Source organism: Ursus americanus, chromosome 17 (assembly GCF_024610735.1).
Source record: "Ursus americanus isolate L20-20 chromosome 17, mUrsAme1.1.p, whole genome shotgun sequence".
NCBI lineage: Eukaryota > Metazoa > Chordata > Mammalia > Carnivora > Ursidae > Ursus > Ursus americanus.
The window spans coordinates 19,391,071-19,414,232 of NC_142143.1; the positions used below are offsets into that span (position 1 = coordinate 19,391,071).

The following is a 23,162-nucleotide window of genomic DNA, read 5'->3' on the forward strand; positions in this document are numbered from 1 at the left end:
TATAACCCACCTTTACCTTAGTTTTAATATTTTCCAAGTTTTAAAAAGCAAGTCCATACTGATTTTTTTTTTAACTATGATAACATATACAGGAAGAAATTAACAATTATCTAACATTAAGGAGCCAGTAACTAAATTTTGTAAAGGACTTCTTTTAAGCCAAAGTTTACGTTGTAATATAAATCTTAAGTACTATTCAAACACCCAAAAAAGTCCTATTGAGTTTATTAATAGTTGGAAGCAAAATAAGTACTCCAGAGTGGTTTCTGTGTACTTAATACACACATTTTTTCCTTTCAAGGAATATCAACTTTCACTATTTTTTCAATATGCCTTTTTATTGCTTAAGCTGTAGTATGTGTTCATTACTCCTTTATTTTTTGATTATTTCATCATATGGCTTATGGTCTACAGAACTGTTGGACAAAATTAAAAATAAGGTAAGACAGGGAGTCCGATCCTTATAATAGTTCTAATACGCATAATGAGCAACATAAATACTTTTAAGTGAAGAAACCGTACATAATGTATTTGGTGATGAGATGACTGATATTTATATTTATCCCCCTTATGAGTTGTCTATTTAACTTTGGCTGATATTCTAAAGGGAAGATATTTTCGCCATGTTGTCATAAATTACTAATTTCCTTTTTTTTTTAAAGATTTTTAAAAGATTTTTTTAAAGATTTTATTTGAGAGAGTGGGCGAGAGAGAGAGCATGAGGTGGTGGGGGTGGGGTGGGATAAGAGGGAGAGGGAGAAGCAGGCTCCATGCTGAGCAGGGAACATGGGGCTGATCCCAGGACTCTGGGATCCTGACCTGAGCCGAAGGCCTATGCCCAACTGACCCACCCAGGGGCCCAATAAATTACTAATTTTCTTACATCAACCTTGCTTTAGCTACTTTTTTATGTTTCTAAAAGGGGATCTTTAATGTCCACTTTTTTTGTGACAATGAAATTTTAACTCAGAATATCAAGGAATGATATATAAAGATTCATTTGTTTTTCTGAATTGGTAAGACAAATTCCTTTTACTAAACATAAATAATAGACAATTCTGGTAGCCCTTTTAAATTCTAGTTGCAAGCAAGTATTTCCTTTTATACGACAGTTAACATAACTCTTGAAAAATGGCTAATTAAAAAATATAATTTCTTACGACATCATTTAACTCAGTAATTACAGTATTACAATCCATGCACTTATGCAGTATTATGAACTCATTTGTCAATTTTTTGCAATTGAAGTAAGCATCACCCTTATGATGGCTAAAATCCTTTAAGCCCTGAGTTTTTATGTAAAGGAAAACCCCGAGTACCTGATAAAGACTTAAGACAAAGAGACTGACCTTTGGAACTACAGTAGTTTACTTTCTTGTCCTCAAAAAATTGAAATTTCTTTCTTTCATTTTGTTTCTAACTAATGTATAGATTGTAATACTCTGATAATACCTGTGATCAAAATGTTGATACACAATGAGGGCTTCACAACTGAAATAAACAATGGAATCTACAGGACTTAATGTTTTATATTCAAATATAACCTTATTGTATACTAGCCTCCTGCAAAGGGGAATTTCCTTCACTCATAGGTTCCCCTAACTGCTTCTCCTCTTTTCCTTGGGCTATTAGTCAATATGCTTGTGAACCTGTTCAGGTGCTTCATGATATGAAGTCTTGAAGATATTTAGATGAAGGTGTCTTGAAATTTGCAGGCACAAAGCACTAAAGTACATCATCATATCAAATGAAGAAATGACCTTTGGAAGCAAAAAATAAAATGAATTACGGTCTGCCTTTTCTGAAGCAGCAGATATTTTTCTCTCCTCCTTCCCTCCCCCTCCCCCTACATCTCAAACCTTAACCTAAAATTCTTCAATGAAAATACTACATTTTAGAGTATTTTCATACATTTCATATTTGGACCTCACTATAATCCTCTGGAACATGCAAGGTATTTCACAGTTACAAGAACTGAGGCTCAGAGTGGTAAAAGTCCTAGACAAAAATACAAAAGCTGGAAGTTAACAATTTGTCTTCTGACTCCATATTCTTTCAATTTTTGCTATGCAACAAAGCCATAAATTTTCTATTAGAAGGGCTAACAGTCACTATTAATAAAATCATTCCATCATATACATTTCTTTTTCCTTTGAGATGGTTTTAAGAAAGTGAAGGCCTGGAAAAGACACCTTAGTTGAGGGGAGGCATATACAAAATTGTGTTGAATACAAAATTGAGGAGGAAGGCACACTCTAAAAAGTTTACCAAAGACCAGGAGCAAATGCGTCCTTTCAGAGAGGGAGGCTCACAGCTCTGCCAGTGGAGAGGAAATTCTCACCCATGAGGGGAAAATCTCCCATATCATTTACTCGAAAAGCTCTATCTGACCCTTTTCTCTCTGAAGTAAGAAGCTTTTCTTAAGAATGCTAAAGGGCACATATGTACTGTGGTCCACATAAGTGTTTTCTGTTGTTTTAAATTGTCCATATAGTGTTTTAGAGAAAAATTCAGTTTGCCTTCACCATAATCTCTACTGCTGGCATAAACCAGGCCAACTCACGCACTACAAAATAGGTGCTTGAATTTTTAACACCTGGTGTTTTAATGATGTTAAGCAATTCCATTTGGTAATATAGATGCAAGCTTAGTAAAAGAAACCCTACATTGAATTTTTAGGTATTTTGAATAATCACCCCCTATTTCTTAGACTGTTTTGGAACCCTAAAAATATGTATACTGGATAGCAAATTAAAGGAAATTATTCTCATTTTCAAACACTAATTTGTAGACTATTGTCTGAAAAACTTCCAGGGATTAAGATTTACATCTCACCACCATTTGAAGAATGGCAGACTTTTGAATAGGTGACAAATGGATAGTAAGCTATTTACTCCAGAAAAAGAACAATAATATAGAACCTAGAATAAGGAATCATCAGATGTACTCCTGTAGTCTGTACATCAAACAGATATATTTTAATGCCTAAGTCTAACAAATAGGGTAGATTATTCAAATTATCAAGAGATTCACTGAAGGATTTCTTTTAGCAACTTTAGTATGTGTTTATATATCACTAACAAATAGGTGAAAGCCACTGAGGTCTAAAGGTAGGGGAAAACAGAGCAAAGCTGTTCCGAACCACCATTAATTGAAGACCATAAAGATAATGTCTCAATAAAATAAAAACTGAATAATGCTCCCTTTATCCATATTTGTGATTCATCTGTTACTAACAGTGATTTTTTTTTCCTCAGATGGCTAGAGCTCTCTTAAGCACATAATTTTGTTTTATTATCATTTTGAATAGAAACTAATACATGTATTTTCTATACCACTTTCTTAAGTAGGACATAGTTAATGAGAATTTAATCTTTGCTTGATGAGTCATCATTATTGATGTAAGTTATGCACTGTCCTCAAGAGCCAAACAGATACATTATATGTTGCTTGCTTCTAGCACAAAATGGTCCCAGAATCCTGTACTTGGTTGTACTATCTTTTGTTTCATTTCTTCAATATTAGCTGACGGTTCTTGATGCAGTAAGTGCCCACATGTTCTAACATTAATTCCACCTAATTTACCTGTTACCTGCTATCAGCTCGGAATAATTCTAACAAGCTTGATTAAGTAAAAGACTTCTAATAAGTATTTGCAGTTTTCTGGGCAGAGTGAAGTGATTTTTGAGATCTTTGTATTGTTTTTGGTGGGGAGAAAGCTATATTTTTAAGGTGCACAACTGGGTTTTAAGGATTTAAGTTGTTGGAAGCCAGATCTGCAGATAATCTGGGCCATTTCTATACACACACACAACACACACAAAACACGATTCACAGCTTAAAAGAAGTTAATTTTAAATATTCAGAAACATTTACAGTGTAGACTAGATAGTAAGACTATCTGCTGTCTCACTGAAATGACTCTTCAGCATAGGGTTATCTGACATCTATTAAAAATAAATAAAAATCTTAGCAGAAAAGAACTTACCATTGCTATCCAGAGAACAATATATTCGTCTACAAAATTATTAAAGTACTGGTCTAAAAATAAAAGACCTGGGCCAAAAAAGACAGTGTCTTGAAGATACAGTTCACTTTTGGTCATGTGAGCTATCTATAAAAAAGTAAACAAAATAATTTCACTATTAAATTTTAAATATTTTAGCTTTTATTTTTCAGGAAAGAATTACAACTTTAATTCACTACTAACACAAAGAGACCATTTACCTCACATTTAATATGGAAATACTAATTCTAAAACTTCTCAAATTCATGACAGGTAGCTCATTAAAGTTCCTGATATTTAAAATCCTTGATATCAGAAAGTTGATAACTATAGCTAAACAGGTAATTAAAAGAACTTAGCATATAGAAAGGAAACTATCTCCCTGAATATAACATTAACCCATTCACAGTTTTACTTGGAGCACAAATAGCTAACTATTTATTATCATGATAACACCATTAAAAACCTACCCATTGTATGAAATAATTTCCAGCCTTGTATTTGAGGACCAAGTACATTATTTATACCATGAAAAATAAGTAAAAGAATTTCTTACCACCAATTTTTGTGAAACTTTAGCAAAGACACATCCAAACATAAGGGTATAAAGACAAGGATGCTTTTCAAACACATTAGTTGCTGACTTTTTATAGATCATTATTGCCAATATAATAATTATTCCTATGTGGAGTCCAGGTGACAAGACACTAGTGCCCTAAGGGATAAATCAGAAAATCAGCATCATATTTTAACATTGCATTTATCACAGTGCAAACATTTTCTGAACATCTATTTTGTGTTAGGAACTAGACACCTAAAGAAGAATATAATGTAGTATATGGCCTAAAGGAGTATGTAGACCTTAACCATGCCTTCAAATTTCCACAGATCCCTAGGGCTACACAGAGGTAATACAGTGCCACAGATGTGTGATTTCAATTTTATAAATAAACACATTTCAAACTACCACTAAAAAATATGATTTATTCTACACTGAATTTTACTATGCTAAAGGCCATCAACATTCAATTGCCAAGTTAACATATTTTTGTGCAGATAAAGCTTAACCTGCCAATTTTATTTTATTTTCTACTTATTTTTTAAAATTTTATTTTTAATCTCTACACCCAACATGGGGCTTGAATTTATAACCCCCAAAATCAAGAGTCGCATGCTCTATCAACTAAGCCAGCCAGGCACCCCAAACTGCCAATTTTATAAAATAGCTTAACCACTGATCAGGAAAAGTTTAATTCTGCCCTGGTCTCTCTATATACCAACACCATCCACCCCTGCCTTTTTTTGAGTTTAGACTGCAGATGCTCTCACTAAATCCAATTCATTACATTTTTATCTATGTGAATCAGGATTCTCTCAGTAGTGCTTATCCTAAACAAAATATTGAAATAAATTTGGTATTAAGGTTTACTAAATCTATAACTACCAATTTTAATATATTCATTAAAACAGCATTATTCCTGTTTATTGTTTATATGTTTTAAGTTAGAATTTACTATAAAATTACAATATTATAAATACTATTATACATACTGTATGCATAATAAATATACATAATAAATGTACGTGTTATGTATATTATAAAATATGTATAATATTTATTAATAAGTTATAAAAATTTAGACTAATAAGATAGTGCTTTTATTGGTATTATCGTTCTGCAGATTTTATTCAAGCTGGGGTGCCTGGGTTGCTCAGTCGGCTAAGCATCTGCCTTTGGCTCAGGTCATGGTCCTAGGGTCCTGGGATCCAGCCCCACATCGGGCTCCCTGCTCAGCAGGGAATCTGCTTCTCCCTCACTTTGTCCCTCTCCCCTGCTCGTGCCCTCTCTCTCTCACTTGCTCTCTCTCTCAAGTAAATAAAATCTTTTTAAAAAATCTGCTGCTAAAATCATTGGAAAATCACCAGTTTAAGAGTAGAAATAAACTACTTCTTAACCATAGTGTTTGATTTTTTTGTCTTCCTTCAAACATTTATCCATTATTTCTTAATAAAATATTCTCTGGGGCGCCTGGGTGGCACAGCAGTTAAGCGTCTGCCTTCAGCTCAGGGCGTGATCCCGGCGTTATGGGATCGAGCCCCACATCAGGCTCCTCCGCTATGAGCCTGCTTCTTCCTCTCCCGCTCCCCCTGCTTGTGTTCCCTCTCTCGCTGGCTGTCTCTATCTCTGTCAAATAAATAAATAAAATCTTTAAAAAAAAAAATAAAATAAAATAAAATATTCTCTAAAATGGATACTGATCCTCACTAAATCTTATTTTCTTTAGTAAAATTTATGTTCCCGGTACTCTGGTTTATCATCCATGGTCAAGCAAGAAGTATTCCTAAGTACCTCATGCATAGTACTATACCGAGGTCAACTGACAAAACACCTCAGAAAACGACTAATTTTTCCAAATATATCAGGGCTTCTGTATCTAAATAAGTTTTACACTTTGCTTTAGAATTATAAAAAATGTATTCATAAGGACTGATAATTTATGAATTATGTGGATTCCTTTGAAACTATCTTGAGAGCCAATTTATGTCATTTAAAAGAACGAGGCTTTTTTTTTTTTTAACTAAAAATGCCATATTTCATGTTTATTACTTTTATTCAACCTGGCTCCATATGACTTTGGCTTTTTCTCAAAATCAAATCTACTCTTAAAGGACAGAAATTTTGAACCACAGCACCAAAGAAATCAAGAGAGTAAGCTATAGCCCAGATAATTTTAAAAAGACATTCCAACGATGTTTTAAATTTTGTTTTTCTTTGTAAGTGGGCTCCGGGGCATGGAGCCCAACACGGGGCTTGATCTCACCACCCTGAGATCAAGACCTGAGCTGAGATGCTCAACCAGCTGAGCCACCCAGGCACCCCCAATAGTGTTTTGATAAGAAATGACATCACTGGACTAAGTACTTATCTTCTTATGTTCATCTTAAAGATGGCAATACGGTTTTTAAAAACATAGATATTTGTTTAAAAGTTGGAAGGAATTATGACCCTTTCCCACATAGAAGTATTGAAGAAGTTTTAAAAAAATAAATATGAATAAATACAAAAAAAAATTACAGCATGAGCACAGTAAAAAAACCCAAAAACACAAGGTGTACCTATTCAACTAAGAATTAAGGTTTAAAATTTTACCTTTTAAAATTGTAAGAATAATTTTAAAAATATATTCCAGTGAAATTTCAATAAAATTTACTTCATGAGTAATAAATTGCCCTGTATGCGAAACCATGACCTTTGGCAAACTTTCCTGCTATTAAATCAGGAACTCATTTCCTTCTTCTCCTCTCCCCCATTAGTGTAAGGCATAATATGCAAGAAAACAAATGGCAACTCAATTATTTACAGTAATAAGACAGTGGATTATTAAATAGGATGTCAGAAAAGTCTACTAAGAAAAAGGCTATAGAAAGAGGAAAAATGCTTTATCAGTCAAAACTTTTTTTTTTTTTTTTAAGATTTTATTTATTTGAGAGTGTGCAAGGGAGAGAGCACAAGCAGGGGGAACAGCAGAGGAAGAGGGAGAAGGAGACTCCCTAGTGAGCAGAGAGCCTAATATGGGGCTCAATCCCAGGACCCCGGGATCATGACCTGAGCTGAAGGCAGCCGCTTAACCAACTGAGCCACCCAGGCACCCCCAGTAACAACTTTTTAAAATACTTCTTGTATTACGTGCCTAAAAAGAAAGGTATTTGGTTCCCTTCCCCATTCTTGGAACATTGGCATATTTTTAGTATCTCTGTATCTAATAATAATAAAACTTATAATAATATTAATACTAAATGATGAAGAAATTAATATCTTACTGCTATAGTGGATCCATTCTTGCCAACACCACCATGGAGGATAACATGGAAATAATTTGAACAGGAAAATATTGCTCCACCTACTACTCCGAGAACTGGAAAGATCTTCAATTTTATTTCTAGAATGGGTATCTTTAGGGGTAGAGGAAAGAAACAAATCATTAAGAAAATAGAATTTCTTTTCCTATTAAATAGTAAAGAAACATTATGATATGGCCCTATATGATAAGCTATCCTTTTTCTTATAATCAAACCTTAACTCCTGGATATAGCCTATAGTGGTAATTTTTCTTTTAATGGTTTTATTCATTAAGTGAAAAATGAATCCACCAAATTCAGTGAAGTCTACTTACATAACTGGGATGAAATATTTAATCTCACAAGCCTTCATCTGACTTAAACATGAAAAAGGATAGTTCACTTGAATTTAGTACCTCTAAAAGGCAGCATCACAGGAAAAGTCAGACACCATGATCTGCATCATGAATGTGACAAGTATCACAATGTGTGTGCATGCAAGAATTTTGTGTAGTTAATATCCAGGATTAAATCTCTAGCAGTATATTTACCTGTTGGTCAATTTGCTGTTCAAGAAAACTTCCAAAGGCAGCAAAGGAGTTAAAAAACAGTAACAATAAATTGCCAAAAGCTATAGGCTAATGTGTTTTGAAAATAGACTTTGAAATATTGTACCAACATTTGTGGAAACTACAGATTAACAAATTTAGAAAATCTACATCTAAAATAAGTATTCTTGTTGGTAAGAATAAGCAGGTGTGCTTTCTTCCTATGGTATTGCCAAAACACTGAATGAAATGATTTTAAGATTAAATTAAATTCTTCCCCATTATAACTAAATCAATTAAATTTAAGACCACCACATCTGACTTAATAACCTAACTGCCTCTAGGTCAACATTCGCCTTTTTATGGGAACCAGCTGAGCAGCTAACATAGAAGACACATCACATCTCTCTAGTACATTTTAGAGGCCCGCAGTAGCGTATCTTTGATTCTGTTATTCTTCCAGGATGAGAAGGAATATGAATGGCTCAAGAAATGTACCACTACTTAAAAATATACTCCAAGTCTGAGCCAGTGATATGGGCTGTAATTGGCAATTCTGAAACTAATGCCACAGAGAAATTTTACTATTTTTAATAGATATAATTTTTAGAGCAATTTTAGATTCATGACAAAATTATATGGAAAATACATAAAGTCCCCATATACTCCCTGCCTCTTCCCCTCAGTGTCTCCCCCACTATCCACATTTCCCACCAGAGAGTTATATTTGTTATAATACATGAACCTACACTAATACATCATTATCACCAGAAAGCCATAGTTTACATTACAGTTTACTCTTGGTGATATATACATTCTATGAGTTTGGACAAATGCATAATGACAAATATCCATTGTAGGATCATACAGAATAGATTCACTGCCCTAAAAATCCCCTGGGCTTTCTCTATTATCCCCTTCCCCCGTAACCTCTGGCACTGCTGATCTTTTCACTGTCTCCATTATTTTGCCTTTTCTAGAATGTCGTATAGTTGGAATCATACAATATGTAGCCGCCTTTTCAAATTGGTTTCTTTCACTAAGTAATATGCATTTAAGGTCCCTCCATGTCTTTTCATGTCTTGATAGTGCTTTCTTTTTAACACTGAATAATATTCCATTGCCTGCATGTACCATAATTTATCCATTCACCTACTGAAGGACATCTTGGTTGCTTCCAAGTTTTGGCAATTATGAATAAAGCCGCTGTAAACATCCGAGTTCAGGTTTTTGTGTGGACATAAGTTTTCCGCTTATTTGGGTAAATATCAAGGAGCACGGTCGCTGGATCCTATGGTAAGAGTATGTTTAGTTTTGTATCTCTTACTATTTTTACTGGAGGTATATATCTGAGTGATTAAAAACATAGAGTTTGGAATCAGTCTTCTTAATTCCAGTACTTACTAGCTATGTGTCCTTGGACAAATTACTTAATTATTCTAAGACTTACTTATAAAACAGAATAATGATAGTATCTATTTCATAGGGTCTGAGGGTCAGATAAAACAGTGATAGTAAATTGTGGGAACATAAGGTGTTCAATAAATGTTAGTTGTTGGCTGTTGATATTATCCTTATTATTCTTAACTCTATGGGCATAAGGTTGTGAGTCAGCCAGTGTTATGGACTTGGGTTGTAGAGACAGAATAATTTATTTCTTCATAAATTCTCTTTCTGTGCAAAGCATGGATTTGTGACAGTGGCCTCCTGAGAGTTAACTTTTTTCAGAATACTGAGGCCAATCAAGCAGAAAATAAAAACTCCCTAATATGGGAAACTTTACCTCACAGATTATAAAAAATACAAATTATTAACTTTTCTTTCCTATATTGAGGGACAAGTTTTAAACATAAAATATTTTACTGAATTTACTATTTTATATATCTATTTTATGAGATAAATTTTAGTCTGGAAAAGGTAGTTCAACTAGTGTGTTAAAATTTTGTATTAGGGTAATGGGGTCATTTTCTTCTATGTAGTAATACATTCATGCATAGGGGAAAATGCCAAAATAAGGTACATAGGATAGTAAAATTTTAAAATGAAGAAAAAAGGTTAAGAAGTGGTATGACTACTAAATACAATGCCAATTCTGAATATTGGTACAGTACGTAAATATAAATTTAAATACGCGGCTTTACCGTAGAGTCCCACATCGCTGCTCCTCCAAATGTAGACAGCACAAAGACCGTGACTAAAGCTAACTGGATTTCAGTTACATCCACTCTAAAGAGAAAGGGCGAAGAATAGAAAAGGTATCTGTAAATAAAATTCCTGAATGTGAAAGTCAGTTAACCATATGTTAAATATCAAAGATGTAAGAATCTTTATAGGCTTAGCTTATATTGACCTTTAGTTCCATCACTGAATTATCAATTTACACATTAAGTGAAAAGCCCACCGAACAACATGTGCTCACACGTAGGTAGACATTCGGATATGCACAGGGGGGAAAAGCTTGTATAGCATGTATAAAATTGCTGAGAGCAGTTATCATTGAGATTACAGAAGGATTTTACTTTCTACTTTATGTACTTCTTTAAAGTTTGAATTTTTAAATAATAATCATGTATTACTCCTGTGATGAGGAGAAATTATAATAATATAAAAACAACCAGATGACTTAAGACAAATTCTTAAATACTCCCAAGTGAATTTCACTTAAAAAGTAGGGAAAATTCAAGCAGCTTTCCTTATCAGGTTACTAACGGTCACTACAGTTTTTTGGTTTCCACAGACATTTTTCCCCTAATATATGAACATGCTTAAGTTTCTTTTTAAAAAAACCCACTAAACCAACCAACATCAGTCTCTAGTCTGCATTCCCTGAAGCTATAGACTCTTCTTCTCCTTTGCTCCATAGACAGGCTAACTGAAAAGCCGTCTATATTTGTAATTTCCTCCTCTCATGTTTGCTACTTAATCCACTGAAGTCTGGTCTTTGGCCCCATTCTACTAAAATTGTTTAAGGTAAACTATGACTTTCAACTTGTCAAATCTAAGGGATACATTTCAGTTAATACCTCAGGTAACTTCTCTGCAATATTTAAAATGCTGATCATTCCCTCTTTTGTAAAATGTTTTGCTATGTTCTTATTTATTCCATGCTCTCTCCTGCTTCTACCTTGCTGGAAGCTTTTCTCAGGCTCCTTCCTAGACTGCTGCTTCTTCCACATCTTAAATGCTATTTCCAGAACTCCATTTTTTCTTTTAGATTTTCTGAACAACTATATCCGTACTTAGATTACCATCTACAGGCTAAGGACCTCAAAATCCCTATCTCCAAATCCACATCTTTTTTTTCTGCTGAGCTCCAGATTTTTACATCCATCTATTTGACATCTCTGCTTGGATGCCCTGGAGTCTTCAGATGCTAGAGGAATACTTACTGCTCTGCAAATGTAAGATATGTAGCAATTATGTGACAAAATAAAACCAGACAGGGAAGAAAAGACTTACAGACTAAGTTACTTTGGGGGCAGTTAGTAGGAGAAGGTGAACTGAATATTAACCCACAAATAGAAGGAAAATACAAAAAATGATATCCAGTATTTGTAAGATCAGTGGCAGGCAAACCAAGGCCTCCAGGCTGCAAGTTAGTTGAAAAAGGTAAATACAATAAAATAACATGTAATACTTTGTACAGAAAAAGGAAGAAAGGTACTAACATTTACTGAGCATCTATTATGAGTCTTATCAGCTATACATTATCCCAATAAATTATTTTTTGGAGAGGGAAACTGAAATGATTTTTCCATGCCTATAGTGGAACAGCTGAATATTGCCACAGGAAAATGACTCAGAGCCAGCACTCTTCCTACTACACTTATGAGTCATTATCAAAGTTCTGTGCTCTTTTTACAGTAACAGGAGTAGAACGACATTAAATTATCCATAATTTTCCTAGGTTATGACTAGTGACCAGAAGCAACTAGGAAAGCTGGTAGGGATTACAGAACAAGCTCCCTCTCAATGAATGATCCAAATGAGGACTGAGCTAGGAACCTTGGTTTCACATATGCGTCATTCATACCACAGATTTTAAATTAACTCAAAGCTTCATTCTCCCTCTCTGCCTTTTAAGGATAAACCAAATAAATGACAATTCTTGAGTCTGGAAAAAAAAAAAGCTGAAAGTTCAGATATGATAAAAAAAAAAAAGAATACAATCACTCACCAAATACTTAAACATCTGAACTGCGAAGGAACAGCTGAAGCTTGAAAAATATATTAGACAAATAAAAGAATATTCTGTATAACAATTTACAAACTTAGAGAACTCAATAATGGGTCCAAGTTTTTAAAGTTTGGATCCAAAAAAGATTTTAAAGGATATCCTTAATCCCCAAACTGGTATCACGGAGGACAATCTACAACAGTGTTGTTCAAAATGTGGCACAAGGTTCGTAACCAGTTTGCAATGAGATAGGTACAGAAACTGAGAGTAAGCATTTCAAAACTTTTATGGTAACGTGACAGAGTAATTTTGTATTTGTTGTATTCAATACTGAGGACTGCATTTTGTCAGTTGGTTTTTGTTTTTTATTTTTAAACTGCAAATTATTAGTCCACCATGGATTGAGGGTAGGGGCAGAAACTAGTCCTTTACCATAATGTTTTTTGAGAAATGAACCTAATACCATATGGAAATTCTCATGCTTTTGAAATAAAAGAAAATTAACACCAAGTCTAAATGTTCACACGTAAGTAACAAAATAGCATATGATACAAGTAAACATTGGCCTTGGTTTAGGTTTTAAAATTAAGCTTTAAGCACTGCTTTATAGAACTGCACAAGGTACTTGCTACAGGAGAACAAACATGCTATAAATAAGATATGCCTTATCTCACATGGCAAACATTAATATAGAGACAGATTTTAACTGTAATCCTATACCGTGCTAAGGAAAATATTAATTAATGTGTCACTGATTTACTAAAAAAAATCTTTAACAGTTGAAAATTGTAGTTAAAAATACTTATTAATATTTTATAGTTTAAATAATCTAATTCAAGGTAATAAATTCATATTTGCACTGAAATCCACATATTTTCAAAAGATAAAACATATAACAATGAAAATATCCACAAGTAAAAGAGAATAGTATTTCTATTTCTCTTCTGTATTCCAATAATATAAATACTATAAAAATTAAGCCTCTCGACAGATGAACAAATAAAGAAGATATGAGAGACACACACACACGGGAATATTACTCAGCCATAAAAAAGAACAAAATCTTGACATTTGCAACAACATGGATAGAGCTAGAGGGTAAAATGCTAAGTGAAAGAGGGGAGTCAGAGAAAGACAAATACCATACAGTTTCACTCATACGTTGAATTTAAGATATATATCATCTAATGTTTAGCTTTAACATTTTCAAGGTGCTTTTACATTATCTCACCAATTGCCTACCACAACTGAAGAGTCTCACAATTACCTATTTTTGGTGACTGATGTAATGGGTACCCCTTTTTGGGCACATGAAGATTTGACCAAAAAGCACCTTTAGATTCCGTATTTCATTATTTTATTATATAAGTCAAATGCTGTTTACTTAAGTACTGCATATTCTTTTTCTATATTATTCAGGTCCCTTATTTCTCTTTCTCCCGTATAATGTAAGCCTGGGTTAGTAAGCTATTAGAAAGTGGAGAAAGGGAGAAAAAATTATTATCAAATATGTAGCTATTTATAACATACGCAATACCTGTAAGACTTAAGGTGTAGCATTTATGGATGCTACAGTAAATTAAAAGATAATTTAAATTCCTGATTGAAGCTTTGTCCTCCTTAGGGAGAAATAAAATACAAAAGATTATGAAAATAAACTGAATTATATTTTAAAATGTACAACTTAAAAAACATACTTACTTTCCAAACCTCAACACGCCTGAAACATAAGTCTGCCAATGAGCACAATAAAACATGAACATCCCAATAAAAGAGCAGAAGAACAACCAGTCAGGATGAGTTCCTAAGCGCACAGCAACTGAAGCTCCAACTGCCATAAATACTGAAAGAAACCAGGTTTAAGAGCCATTAAGAATTAAAAATAATTAATGAAATAATTGCCATGTACTGTTTAGAAATATAGTTTTAAAGTACATAATCTTGGGATTACAACAAAGTACACTAAACAAAATTAATTTTTGAACATACTTTCAAAACATACCATGCAAATTTGCTCCCAAATGTACACCTACCCAAAACATTGACCATTCAAACAGCTCGGTTCATTTTAGTTTTTGAGCCATCAGAAAAAAAAAAGACAGAAAGAAAAAAAACTTTCACTAACTTACCTGTTGAAAGAGAGTCACAACCATGGTCAAAAAGTTCCCCTAAAGGAGAGCAAGAATTTGTTCTTCTGGCTTGTTTCCCATCAATAGCATCCAGTGACTGGTAGATAAAGAGTCCCAGTGCACATAAAAGGTATGTCCAGTATGGTGCCTAAAAATAAATGTGAATAATAAATACTGTTAAATGACAACAACTAGCTTGTTTGAAAAATATCAACCTACATCAGGCTCCTCCACTATGAGCCTGCTTCTTCCTCTCCCACTCCCCCTGCCTGTGTTCCCTCTCTCGCTGGCTGTCTCTATCTCTGTCGAATAAATAAATAAATAAATCTTTAAAAAAAAAAAAAAAAAAGGGGCGCCTGGGTGGCATAGCGGTTAAGTGTCTGCCTTCGGCTCAGGGCGTGATCCCGGCGTTCTGGGATCGAGCCCCACATCAGGCTCCTCCACTATGAGCCTGCTTCTTCCTCTCCCACTCCCCCTGCCTGTGTTCCCTCTCTCGCTGGCTGTCTCTATCTCTGTCGAATAAATAAATAAATAAATAAATCTTAAAAAAAAAAGAAAAATATCAACCTAAGCCAATTGACATATTTTCTTGTGTTCTCACCTTGTATCCCCTCAGAGTGTTACACCTAACCCTCCTTGTACAGATGAGAACGAAACTGAGAAATCAAACGAACCATTCTAAGTCATCTGGGTAGAGGGACAAAGAGGTCCATATTGTGAGAAGCACAAAATTAAATGAGCAAGGATTAGGATCATGATTTTAATTCCTAATCCACAGCTCTTTCAATATATTATTTACATATGGCACCAGCTTTGAAATTATTCAGTAAGAATTTGCAATAAAAAAAGATCTTAAAGACAAATCACAGACCTCTGCTTCCATTCATGATGGAGTATCAGGGGACTGGCTCTATTTTCCCACCTTATATAACCAGAAAAGCAATAAAATAAATGAAACAGGTTTTCAGACATTGCAGGCAGTGCAGCACTGTGATCCCTGACAGAGGGAAACAAATGAGGTGAGCCCTATAACTACTACAGCTTCATACCTACAGGCAGTTTTCAGACCACAGTACAGGAATGGGGAACCTGAGCAGAGCCCAGTCATCTTCCTATGTTGAGGAGAAACGTAGCAGAATTCAGGAAGGTCAAAGCACCTAGAATTCGTGGAGCACAGGACAAGAGAAAAGAGGACACAAGATTTATGGAAGGCTACCTTTGAGTCTTTGACTGAGAAGTGACCTGTGCCTGAATGAGCTAAAACTATTAACCAAGGCCAGGGAAAGAAACACTGAACAGCACAAGGCCACGTAATTCTTGAAGGCCACACAAAGCTAGGAATTTTTCATGTTCCCACTAGGCACAGCAGAAAGACTTTGTAATACCTAGGACACTGGGTAGAGTTCTCAGAAATTATTGCCTTAGCAGTGGGGAGAAAATAGCCTGAGACTAAAGCCCTCCTGAAAGAGTCCTAACAGACATAAAGTCCAGCCTCAAAAGAACCCAACTGATCCTATTTAACTCAACTATAGCCAACACAAAGTATGATATCCTAAAGGGATTAAAAAAAAAAAATCTAGTACCCAAAGATATAAAATTCACAATGTTTGGCATCTAATAAAAAATTACCAGTCATGCAAAGAGGCAGAATATGATCTACAACTAGAAGTAAAATCAATCAATACAATCAGACCCAGGAATGACAGGAAAAAATGGAATTAGATGGAATTAGATGAGGCCCTTCAAAGTTATTATAAATATGCTTCACATGTTCAAGAAGGTGAAGGAAAACATAAGACTAAAGTGAAACCCACAGATATTAAAAAACAGTACTTGAAATGTAAAATATGCTAGATGAAATTAGACAATGCAGAAGAAAAGATCAACAAACATGCAGACTACTGATGGAAACTAAAATGCTGCACAGAAAGAAAAAAGACTACCGATAATTGATCTGGGTATCGGCGACTGGTGGGACAGCTGAAGCAGTCTAACATTTTTATTGGAGTCTCAGGGGAGAGAAGAGAAAAATATTAGAAATAATAGCTGAAAGATTTCCAAATTTGATGAAATTTATAAACTCACATATCCAAGAAGCTCAACAAACACCAAACAGAATAAATATTTTTTAAAAACCCACCAAGGCACATCATAATCAGAAGCCAGAAGAAAAGAGAAACATTATATACAGAAGTGTAGATAAAACTGACAGAGGAAAGAGTCTGTAAACTTGAAGACAGGTGAATAGAAATGATGCAATTTGAACAAGAGAGAGAAAAAGATTTAAAATGATCATTCTTTTCTTTAAGCACTTTGTATATATACTCTTCTTCCTCACCTATGTGATAATAGGAATGGTCAACCCAGATTTCTATGTCATAGAGAGGAAGTACAGCAAAATTATTAAGAAGTAGGGTTTTGAAATTAGATCTGTGTTCGAGTCCTTGGCTCTGTCATTTAATAGCCAAGGGACCTTGGGCAAGTCACTTAACCTCTCTAAACTGTGGTTACTCACCTGTAAGATATGAATACTTACAGTTCTATCAGATGAAAAGATTCTTAGACAGTTCTTTATACAGAGCCTGGCACACAGTAAGTGCTCAGTAAAAGCTAGCTATTCTCACTAAATTGTTTTGTATACTTTCAGGCAAATATTTTTAAAATACCAATCTATGTATGGTTTATGGGGGAATTCTACAAATATCCAATCAACCTGCTATCTTGTTCCTCAATTTTTCTAAGTAAATAGACGTTTACTCTGAACTAACTTTAATAAAAGTTTCATCATTTGTTACTACTAGATGCCCAGTATTAATGATTAGGCTACTAATTGCTTAAAAGGACTTATTGAGTCTCTTCCAGTTAAAAGACAAGCAGTGTAAGTTAGAAACGACTGAAGAACAGAAGCAACCTGAGTTATGAATATGCACATAGTCAAAGAAACAATAAGTGTTGGTGAGGATGTGGGGAAGAAGGAAGACTCGTGCACTGTGGGTAGGAATGCAAAATGGTGCAGCCGCTGTGAAAAACAGTCCAGAGGTTCCTCAGAAAAGTAAAAATAGAACTACCCTACACGATCCAGTAAACACACTATGGGTATTTACCCAAAGAATATGAAAACACTAATTTTAAAATATATATGCACCTGTATGTTTCTTGCAGCATTATTTACAATAGCCAAATTATGGAAGCAGCTCAAGAGTCCACTGGTAGATGAATGAATGAATGAAGATGTGGCACATATACAAGGGAATATTATTCAGCCATAAAAAGAATGAAATCTTGCCATTTGCAACAACATGGATGGAGCTAGAGAGTATAATGCTAAGTGAAATAATCTGAGAAAGACAAATACCATATGATTTCACTCATATGTGGAATTTAAGAATCAAAATAAATGAACAAGGGGGGGAAAGAGACAACCCCAAAAATGGACTCTTAACTGTGGAGAACAAACAGAGGGTTACCAGAGGGGAGGGTGTTGGGGGGATGGGTGAAATAGGTGATAGGGATGAAGGAGTGCACTTGTGATGAGCACTGGGTAAGGTGTAGAATGGCTGAATCATTATATTGTACACCTGAAACTAATATAAGACTGTATGTTGGAATTAAAATAAACAACTTAATAAAAAATGAAAAACTTAAATGTCACATTCAAATCTGATTAGCATGTTTTTAAAGGCTTATCTGCAAACTATGAAACAATTAAGAGGGGACTAAAAACATAATTGAAAATTATTATGACAGTACAAAAGTCAAAAAAGCAAAACAAAACAAATCTTTTTTGAAAGAATACCAAAGTGTTTTGCAGAGAACAATCCCCTTGACTCTTTTCAAACTAGTAAGTTCTTACCCGTTTGGTTCCTACTATGAAAAAACCATATTGTTTTAATTTTGATAACCAAAGAAGAGCAAAGCTGTATTTCAAACTATGTAAAATTGGAAATCGAAGTTATTAAAATTTCTGGAATGTCATAAAGTCACTTTTCTTATCTACTTTCCATCAAGTATCTTCCCTCTACATGACAGACTTCTAAAACTACATCTACCTGACAGGTATTCCGTTTCTCCTTTCCATGCACAGAACCTTCTTACACTGAGACACTGGAGCCAAGGGCCAAGTTAAAAGCTTAATTCTGACCTCTGATTTGGGAGACTGGCTGCAGGCAAGTTGAAAGGTCAAGGTGTTAATGGAAATCCATACTGAAATAAATCAGGTCACTCGTGGACACCACCGTTGCGGGTTTGGAAAAAGGAAAGGAAGACTGGTTCACTAGTTTAAAACTACTTCATCAGGATACTAGAGGAGCTAAGATTTAGAGCTTAAATAGGTAAAGAGTGCAGGGAATTTGAACGAGAAAAACAGAGAGGAGGTCTCGGCCAAAATGAAGGTTGAGGCCTGGAAAATGCAAGGTTTACTCATGAGTCAGTGACCAGATCCCTGTTTCAGGACCTGAAGATTAACAGGCAATTACAGAGATCAGACTGGAAAGGTAATAACATTATCCTAAACAGTACAACAAAGGGCATTTTTCAGCATTATTTTATTTGTTATGGCAATCCACAGAGACAGGGCAGTTATCATGTTCTTTTTATTAAAGTTGAAAGTAAAACGTAAAGAAGGGGTGATGACATCCCACTGAGACTAGTGGCTAGACCGGGCAAGGTAAGCAGACCCAGGTCTTCTGCCCTGCCCTAGGAGAAGGGGTCCATCATGCCACAGGCTGCAGAGACCTGGATTCTTACTTCACAGACTGCTTTTCCTTCAAACCTGCTGAGAAGCCCTCTCCTGCTCACACAATCCAATTTCAAGTGTAGTGAGCCTGAGGAAATGGCCGTGAGCCACGTGATGCTTGCTTCCTTTTACACCCAGGAAGGCCCACTGGTCCCCGGCACCCAGTTCACTCCTTCCCAGTCTTCCCAAGGCCACAGGGGCCAAACCTATCTTTTCTTTTCCCTGCTGTCATCACCTCTACCCCCTCCTGAAAGCTATTCAGTAGCCTGAAAACTGTCATCTTCTTTTTCTAACCTACATATCTGCAAAACCGGCTCCAGGTTGGAGATCCACTGGCCAGGAACCACAGGAGCCTTCCTTCCAGGAGTCTTCTCAAAACAGGGGTAATTACAGAAGAGACTCCGGGTTGAAGGAGGATCTACAAAAGCCACCCCAACCCATTTCATCTTTTCATGTGAACTTATTTTCAAAAATCGTAAACATAAGCATGGAACAGTCAGGCTTGGATTATGCATTACAAAGTCATAAGCAATTTATCAAAATACTACTATAGAAGGAACCTAATCCGAAAAGTAGAACTTCTCCATGTAATATCAGACTCCTAACAGTTAAAGTTTTAATTCATATAATCTTCGTAGTATCTACTGTATCTTTTAGAATCAGAATTTAACAATATGTCATAGGAAGCTTTCCAGGACAACCATCAATCTTTTAAATGATGACACAGTATTCAATTATGTGGCTGTATCACAATTAAGTAGTAACTTCACTAATGATGAATCTTGCATTTCTTCTTGAAAAGTTATTATGTAAGTTTATTCTAGAAAACAAAATTATTACTAAGAATCAATCATAACCCCTAGTCGTTTAAAAAAACACGAATAAATTTAAATCGCTTTTCAGTTACACCATTAAAAAAGAGCCGTATAAAAGTAAGTTTTGTGGAAATTTTTCTTTTTCGGTTACTTGAATTATAGGTAACCAGAGTTCTGAACCAGGCCATATAGCAATTGTTCTGATTAAAAGTAACTCTGGGTCAGAGAGAACACTTACATATAAACAAATTATTTATCCTCTTCTTTATACGTGGGTCTGAATGAGCACACATGCATCAGGAAAAGGAAGAAAAGACTTAGAAAATGATCAGTGAGCACATTTCTGCTCACTGGACAAACTTCATTTACAAGCTTGGACCTTAAAATACTCGATTTTCTGGAACACATACTTAAGTCTTCTGTAAATGAAAACACTAGACTAGATAGTCTCCAAGGTCCCATCTTTCATATTAGAATGTAATTCTCTCAAGGGTATGAGGCATGTTGTCTGTTTTTAAAATGTACATACCACAGAAGCTAAATTACTAGATGATCTAATTGTTCCTTATCAGGTAAAATGGTTTCCAAAGGGAAGAATTCATGCCCTGGGTAGTTCCTGCAGAGAGGTTAGAATTGTGCAGTCTGGGACGCCTGGGTGACTCAGCTGGTTAAGGGTCTGCCTTCAGCTCAGGTTGTGATCTCAAGGTCCTGGGATTGAGTCCTGCATTGGGCTCCCTCTGCTTCTCTGTCTCTCATGAATAAATAAATAAAATCTTAAAAAAAAAAAAAAATGTGCCATCTGGACTCTACCTGCTCCCAGATCCTTGGATCCTTGCTTTCTTCACTAGCTGAGTATGGATGAGTTACTTACCCTCCCAGTGCCACAGTCTCCCTTTACCAAGCATGAAAATAATCACTGCTCCTGTCTCACTGTGAAAATCAAAGTATTACACAGAAAGTGTTGAGAAAAGTGCCCAGCATGTGGAAGGAGCTCAGTTAGTTTTACTTATTGTTATTACTGAAACCACAAGGACAATTTTAGATGATTCATGGGTCAACTTTTCATTTTAATAATTAGGTCTTTATTTTAATATATTTTGGAAATATTTTAACATATTTACAAAAGAGCTAGCATAAAAAAAGCTAGCATAGCTATCACATCTATGACTTTATAGATATTAAGGCTGAGAAAGAGTCCACATCTTTTTTTTTTTAAGATTTTATTTATTTATTTGTCAGAGAGAAAGAGCACAAGCAGGGGGAGTGGCAGGCAGAGGGAGAAGCAGGCTCCCCGCTGAGCAAGGAGCCAGATATGGGACTCAATCCCAGGGTCCTGAGATCATGAACTGAGCTCAAGGCAGACGCCACCCAGGGGTCCCTGAGTCCACATCCTTAAAAAGGAAGAGATTTAAAGCTAATATAAAGAAAAATAGTAAATAAAAAATAGTGTGTATATATAGGTAATACACAAAAGTAAAAATCTCCCCAGGGGCGCCTGGGTGGCGCAGTCGTTAAGGGTCTGCCTTCCGCTCAGGGCGTGATCCCAGCGTTCTGGGATCGAGCCCCGTATCAAGCTCTTCCACTGGGAGCCTGCTTCTTCCTTTCCCAGTCCCCCTGCTTGTGTTCCCTCTCTCGCTGGCTGTCTCTGTTAAATAAATAAATTAAATCTTTAAAAAAAAAAAATCTCCCCAAATTAAAATCTAGGAAATACTGGAACTGTATAATGCCTATTTATATAAATTTTTAAACTTAAAAAAATTACCTCTGCTTTAAATGGCCTTAAGTGTGAGCTGACACATATGCAAAAGGTATTATATAACCAGTAACAACTGGGTCAGCTGCTAACAGGGAGATTTCAATTACCGAAACAGCAATTGACTTCTCTCTCCCTAAAAACAGAAAGTGCATTTACAAGAAGTAGGAAGAAAGAAAATTAGAAGATGGATCATGCCTATGTGAAAAACTGTAATGCTATGTGGTGTTAAAAAGTGGATTTTTAAAAGAAAATTCACGGCGTTTTTAATCCAACAAATCTGACACTGGTCTAGCCCTACGGTATGATTAAGAGGTTGTGCGCCTGTGGCTGATGGGGCACTTCCTTGTTTGCAGAGGGAGGGTTCCCACCAGAGGCCTGGAAGGCTCCAAGAGCAGCTGGTGGTCAGGAAGGGTAAGGTCATTCTCAGTCACCCATCAGGAAGGGGCCTACGGGCTTACTGGTTTCAACTAGGACCTTCAGGCTTCAGCTCTGGTTACCGGCCAGCATTTGAGAAGAGCAAACCCATTTTCACGAACTGAAGCAGGTTAGAAGCCCTGGGGGAAGGAGAGCACGCAGTGTATACAAATGCAGTTTGACCAGCAATTCAGGACCAACGGGCTCTCTCCTGACTTTAGAAATCTGTACTTTGAAAGGTGATTTTCTTTCTTTTTATATTTTGGGGAACAGTCCTTCCCCCCCAAACCTTTTTTAGTACTTACTAAGATTTCTTGTTGAAAATGCCAGTCTCTCACTGTGCTCAAGGGAACAAAAAGGGAGAGGGCTACTAAGAGAATCCCTGGGCCAGTTCCATCATCAGCGTCAACTGTACCGGGTGCTTTCACATCTGCTCTGCTCTTTAATGTTGCAAACCCCAAGTGGTCAGAGCCTAGGCCTGGTCAAAAGTCTAAGGAGGAACAGCCTGTACAATCAAGTATAGAAAAACCATAGAAATCAAAGGGACAAGCCCCACAGTGATTAGTGCAGAAGCTCCTTCCAGACAGGCCTGGGACTGTGGTGAGGCCAGTGAGCCACCTCGGCTTCAGAAGCTGAAGCTGCAACAACGAATGCTGGAGAGGATGTGGAGAAAGAGGATCCCTCTTACACTGTTGGTGGGAGTGCAAGTTGGTAGAGCCACTTTGGAAAACAGTGCAGAGGT

At 35.7% G+C, this 23,162-nt stretch overlaps 1 protein-coding gene across 2 annotated transcripts in view; it reads right to left on the reverse strand.

Annotated features, from left to right (window-relative positions):
• CHPT1 (choline phosphotransferase 1) overlaps positions 1–23,162 on the reverse strand; it is a 29,920-nt gene that overhangs the window by 1,253 nt on the left and 5,505 nt on the right. The window contains exons 2-8 of one of the 2 annotated variants that reach the window (XR_006776468.2): positions 14,701–14,848; positions 14,273–14,414; positions 10,536–10,620; positions 7,829–7,960; positions 4,563–4,721; positions 3,989–4,114; positions 1,561–1,760 (exon numbers count right to left, since the gene is read on the reverse strand). Coding sequence is in view for 1 of the 2 variants with exons in the window: in XM_045779652.2 (XP_045635608.1) it covers positions 1,650–1,760; positions 3,989–4,114; positions 4,563–4,721; positions 7,829–7,960; positions 10,536–10,620; positions 14,273–14,414; positions 14,701–14,848 (903 nt within the window). In the remaining variant the exon portion in view is untranslated. The remainder of the gene's footprint in view (positions 1–1,560; positions 1,761–3,988; positions 4,115–4,562; positions 4,722–7,828; positions 7,961–10,535; positions 10,621–14,272; positions 14,415–14,700; positions 14,849–23,162) is intronic. The other variant, XM_045779652.2, reaches the window with a different exon arrangement.